The 6,000-nt window shown below is 35.8% G+C and overlaps 1 protein-coding gene across 1 annotated transcript in view; it reads right to left on the reverse strand.

Moving 5' to 3' along the window:
• Nucleotides 1-4,942, reverse strand: part of LOC5565263 (hematopoietically-expressed homeobox protein hhex) — a 38,430-nt gene extending 33,488 nt beyond the window's left edge. The window contains exon 1 of the mRNA XM_001649561.2: nucleotides 4,259-4,942. Within this exon, the coding sequence (XP_001649611.2) occupies nucleotides 4,259-4,676 (418 nt within the window). The 5' untranslated portion in view covers nucleotides 4,677-4,942. The remainder of the gene's footprint in view (nucleotides 1-4,258) is intronic.
• Nucleotides 4,943-6,000: the final 1,058 nt, after the last annotated feature.

Here is a 6,000-nt window from a genome sequence, read left to right on the forward strand (position 1 = left end):
ACGGAAGATTTTTGAAAATAAGCCCCACCCTAATGCTAAAGGTGTCTGGGTTCAATTCCCGTTCGGTCCAGGATCTTTTCGTAATAGAAATTTCCTTGACTTCCCTGGGCATAGAGTATTATCGCACCTGCCACACGATATACGAATGCGAAAATGGCAATTTTGGCAATGAAAGCTCTAAGTTAATAACTGTGGAAGTGCTCATGAGAACACTACGCTGAGTATGTAGCCGACTCTGTCCCAGTGAGGACGTTTATGCCAAGAAGAAAAAGATTCTGATGGTGGTGACGAATTAAGAAATACCATGACGAAATGAAGTAAGTTTTCAGGTTTCTTAAAATATCATCAATGACATTGAAAAAATATGAAATGAAAAAAATGAGATGATGAAATGAAGTGATTTAATAAAAACTATGCGATTAATGCTTATTTGCGTAGCAGAACGGTAAAAAATTAGGGTGGCGAAAAATGTTACTATGACAAATACCGGTAGATATGTCCTAATGTGGCGTTCCTCAGCCTAATGGTAACGTCCGCGGCAAAGCCATGCTGAAGGTTTCTGATTTCGATTCCTGGTCAGTCCAGAATCTTTTCGTAATGAAAATTTCTTTGACAACCCGGCGTATAGAATATCATCGTGCCTGCCATACAATAAACAAATGCGAAAGTAATCATGAGAATGGAATTCGAAGTAATGCCGTTCTAGGACCTCGAACTCAAGCTGATGGTCTACAGGTCTACAATTACCATAAATTGGGGTAATGAAATTCAGAGTTAAGAAGTAAAATTTTATAAAGATATATGAAATATGGTAAAAACAGAGCTCTAAATGGATTAAGCCTGATTTGCTGCTGAAAAGGAATCGCTAAAGAAATTTCTCGCCGATTCCTAAAAAAAATTTTCTACAGCGACTCCCGTTTGAACTGACATCTCTTTTCAACTGCGTACTGCGATCAGAAAAAAGCGCTTCCTTGATCGATTCCTTGCAGGAATTTTCCATGCATCAAGATAAGCCAAGAAATTACTTGTCAGCAGCGAATTAGGCTTTATGCGGTAAATTCCCGTTATTCGTTAATACATTTTTTTCTTAACAGGGTACTAGAATTATAATTCCAACAACACATTTTAAATTCCACATGCAAATTTAATAATTCCGTATGCTTTTGAACTTTTTCATTTGTGGGAAGATTAGTATTATTATTATCTTTATTGACGAGATCTCTATACCGGCGAGCCCGATACCGGTTCATATCGGTATATGAGAGGTATTGTGGCAGATGTTTATAACTAAGTTCAGCTTAACACACTGAACAAAATAATTTGACATATGTGTAGAACAAAAACTTTAAAATCAAAAACGACTAATGTTTCGGACAATTTCAAATACTATTTCACTTTTCGAAAGCGGTTTGGAAAAAAATGTTGTTTCGTAGGTACAAAATTTAACATAAATTAGCGTTGGGCGATTTTGAATTGATGTTTGCTTTCCGATTAATCGATTTTTTTGAATCAATGTTTGGAGCACCTAAAACCGGGTCAATCGATTCTCTTCATTATAAATTAATCGATTCGTTTTGTTGAAATTGTTAAATATTTGTTAATGAGTTAGTGGGAAAAACATATTTTGAACTAATCTTGAAATAGTAAATCTGTTCGACTGATTTCTGAAACTGATTTGATTGAAGGATGTTGAAATCGAATGCAATGCATTTGCTTCATAAATGTCAATTTTCATTCGATTCGAATCGATTCGAAGGATTCGATTGAATCGGTGAATCGAATCGGCAGTTCAAATGTGACTCGATTCAGAAGCATCGATGTTCTGGACAATTTGTTTTCAACGCTAGCATAAATGCAGTTTTGTAGCTCGGTTGCTTCAAAGGAAACAAAACTAGAGCATACCGAAATAGAACATTTTGTTTGAAAATTTTCATGCGTTGCTATTATTCTGAACAACACTGTAGTACCTTGCACCCAATTTGCTTAAGTCTCTACTGAAGCTCTAATAGTAAGAAAGAATAAAATTTGCAGGAATTTTTCATAACACTAAGCTTTACTATGATTAGTGTTTTCGACTCATGTTGTATCTAGGGCCCCCATCAAGATATCTGACACGGGGCCCCGGCGCCTAAATCCGGCACAAGCTATAAAAACTAATTTGGTTACATGATAAAATTGGCTCCGTAATGACTTAGAGCACTTGAGTCAATGAAAAATCAATAAATTTTTAAAGACTTCTGCGACATGTAAGTGAAATGTGCCAGTGAAAACATTTGAACATGCTCAACCGTATTAGAATACCTAATTATTATATTTAATATTAGTGTTTTTAATGGTAACACCTGCAAAAGGACGTTTTAAATATCTTAGAATTTGTGAACTTATACAATCAAAAGAGCGAACTTCTAAACGGGCCTACAACTTTTTTTCTATTTTGACATGCAGCTTAGCTATAGGAAACGACTGGTGAGTAAAGATTTGAGGGAGATTTTTTTCTTATAATAACAATCAGTGGAGCACCTTGGTGTACATATTTCAAGCCAGTACGAGATCATTTGGAGTACCTGTTTGTAAGAAACTAATTGTGATATTTTTACATCTTCTAGTTTGAATGAACAGCTTTCATAATAAGTGTTCATAGTTTATTGATATTCATAGTCTTTTGATTATGAAGTAGAAAAAATAAAATAATTCTAATTCTATAAAACTCTAAATTGCCAATCAATTGAGTTTTAAAACTCATAGGATTCGAAAAACCTCTAAAATTGTCTTACGTAATTAATGGACCGCCCCTAAGTATTGCTGAAAGAAAAACATGTTTTGGAATAATCACGATAACCCCATTTTCGCCGTAATGAATACATTTAAAAAGAGTGATATATAAAAATAATTCTATTATCACCTTTGATAGTGGCCACTGCTTGAAATGTGGGTCAAACGTGTTGTAATACCAAGTTAAAACATTTTTTTATATTAGTGCTTTATAGAAAAATATGACTTTAAACTACCATGTGTTGCAAGTCATCCAGTTTGACGGTAAGTAAAATCAAACTTCGATAAATCAGTAAAAAATAAATGAATTTCGGATAATTTTAAACATTTGCAAATGCATTACTCACGAACGTGTTCCCATAGCGTTGGGCAAAATTGTCTATAACATCGATGTAACTGAATCGATTCACATTTGAACTGCTGAATCGATTCACCGATTTAATCGAATCTCTTGAATCGATGTTTTTGAATCGATTCGAATCGAATTCAAATTTTAAATATAGTTTGAAATGAGACCAAGTGCAATTACATTCAATTTCAATATACCTCAATTAAATCAGTTCTGAAACTCAATAGAACAGATTTACTATTGCAAAAGGCTTATTAAAAATTTGATTTTTTTTTCATCATGCCATTAAGAAATATTCATAATTTTCAACAAAATGAATCAAATCAAAAAACCGAATAAAGAGAATCGATTCACGCGATTTCAGATGCCCCAAACATCGATTCAAAAAATCGATTAATCGGAATGAAAACATCGATTTTTGGAACATCGATTCAAAATCGCCCATCGCTAGTTCCCACATTGCAAAAAATATTTCAAATCTAATTATGAGTATTTAATGAAATTGGATGCATTCAGACCCATTCTCACCTTACTCTAAAAATGACTTCGCAGTCTCTAACGTTTATAGCCTAAGTTTTATAGGCCTTGAAATTAGTGAGGGTATTTAAGTCTAAGCTATTTTTTCCAAGGTGCACTTTTTCTTCAGTTTATATACTTTATCGATCATATTGAACATGACTCCACTCCATTTGACCTCTTCAATGGGTTCTTCTGTTCTTCAGGAGTGAGCTCAGAGACCCAGAGATTTGTTATCTGAGTGTTAGAAAAGAAAGATATTTCACCGGAAGCCTTCAAAACGATTTTTTGCGAATCTTGTGTGTTTTGAAAGCATTGAGATGGCCCGCGTAATCAATTAGGCTGAGGACCACTGGCTTAAAACGTTTCCATTTCTTAAGGTGAAGATGAATCGAAGCCACACCCAAATTCTTCAAGATCACGAATCTTGAGAACTAGGTAACGGCTTGAGCTTAAAACGTGATCGATTGGTCACCAACAACGAGTGACTAATGGGTAAAGTTTTCAGCTTGAGCGGATATCTGGTTCTTCAGATTTGTGCTCTTGGAAATTGAAGGAGTGGCTTAAATAGATAATCACCTCAATTGTTTTAACAAGATTAAATCATCTTAGAGGACATACCTTTGTGTAACATATTTGCATACTGCTCCAGATATGCTGCATTGAATGCTGGATTGAACGCTGGATTGAAGGATGGCATTCCCAACGGTAGGTGAAGTGGAAAGTTGGTTTTCTGAAAATCTAACAGATTCGGATACAGCGCTGTGGGCTTTTTTGGCGATTCTGGTCCACTTGGTTGGTCCGGTATGGGCGAAGCTGGAGGTGACGTTGATCTGGGACCATTAGGGCAATACTCCGGTGAAGTCGAAGACGGGGTAGAAGCATGTGGTTGAGCGGTAGTCATATCCGTTAGCTGTTTAAGCACACTATTCTGAACTAGTTGTTGGTGCTGGAAAATCATCTGCTGTTGTTCTGCTTGTTGGTGAAGGATATCATCGATCCTAAACGATGATTTCCTTTTCGACGATCCCATCTTCATTGATATTACACTGGGCCGCGAAACGGCTTCACAATCAGTTAGGTAATTTCACAATTCTTCTGCACGTTCCAACACCGTTTCACGAAAATTAATAACCAGTATCAATCACAACAGTCCTATCGATGCGATAAACGAATGAATTGTTTGTCCGAATACCAGGAATGCTCAAATCGCACTGCCACACGACACTGTAAATGTATGATCGAACACTAAGTAGCTCCGGCTGCGATCGAAACCTTCGTATGACTAAATCGTTTTTATCAGTTGCTTTCGTATATATTAAACCGCATATTAGGCATGATTTTGGGCGATAAGGATACACCATAATAGTACAAAGATAAAAATACTCGTATACATCGACATGTACTTTCGATGGTTCGATTTGTAATGGCGAATAGGGCGGTTATTTATGATATCGAACTGTTCGATATGTGAGGATCCGTAAGTGTGGCTTTTTAGGTCGTAATCATTCTTTGCTGATTTTGAACGTTGTATGAATTCATAGTATGACATAAAGATAATAAAAATCAAAAGCTGCTTCAAGAGATAATACCCCATAATATATTTTTTTGCAAACCGGGTCAAAGTTTGCTCGCGTTGCGTAGTACACCGTTTCATAGATCATTTACAGAGATTATTGGAAGTAGTCTAGCAGTAGTAGTAGAGCCTGTTTCGCAGCATAGTGTTCTTATGAGCACTTCCCCAGTTATTGATTGAAAGCTTTCTTTGCCAATTGACCATTTTTGCTTATTTATATCATATGCAAGACTCAAAGATACTTTATGCCGTGAGGATTTGAGAAAATTCCAAATCCGAAAAGATCCTCGACTGGTGGAATCAGTACCGTAGCATGTGGTTGGCCATGTTGGCTCTCGCCAAGGGCCCCAGATTTAAGGAGGCGCCATAATACGTGGCGCATTTTGTAAAAGTTTGAACGATAAGGATGCCTCATGATTCACAGTTCAAAGCATATTGGGAGATGTTTCAAGATTAGTATTTTGATGATAAGGCACACTTCCTCTTCAATTATTGTTTGACTAACTACCAGATAAAACTGCATTTCTATTAGTCTTATAAAAAATCTTGTCGTAGAGTACGATCTAAGATAATGTCAGAGATATTCACACATCATTATAATAAGAGAAGGATTTTTACGGAAAATTAGGAAAAATAGTGAAATCTCGGGAAGTATATTAATTAAAAATTTCAGCATCAGAATCCAAGACCTAATTTTCATCACATTCGCATAGTTCCAGGTACGATTGTGGTAATATCCAAGATAGATTTTTGACATAATTCTTAGCAGGAATCCTTAAGGGTAAGT

Source organism: Aedes aegypti, chromosome 1, assembly GCF_002204515.2.
Source record: "Aedes aegypti strain LVP_AGWG chromosome 1, AaegL5.0 Primary Assembly, whole genome shotgun sequence".
Classification (NCBI taxonomy): Eukaryota; Metazoa; Arthropoda; class Insecta; order Diptera; family Culicidae; genus Aedes; species Aedes aegypti.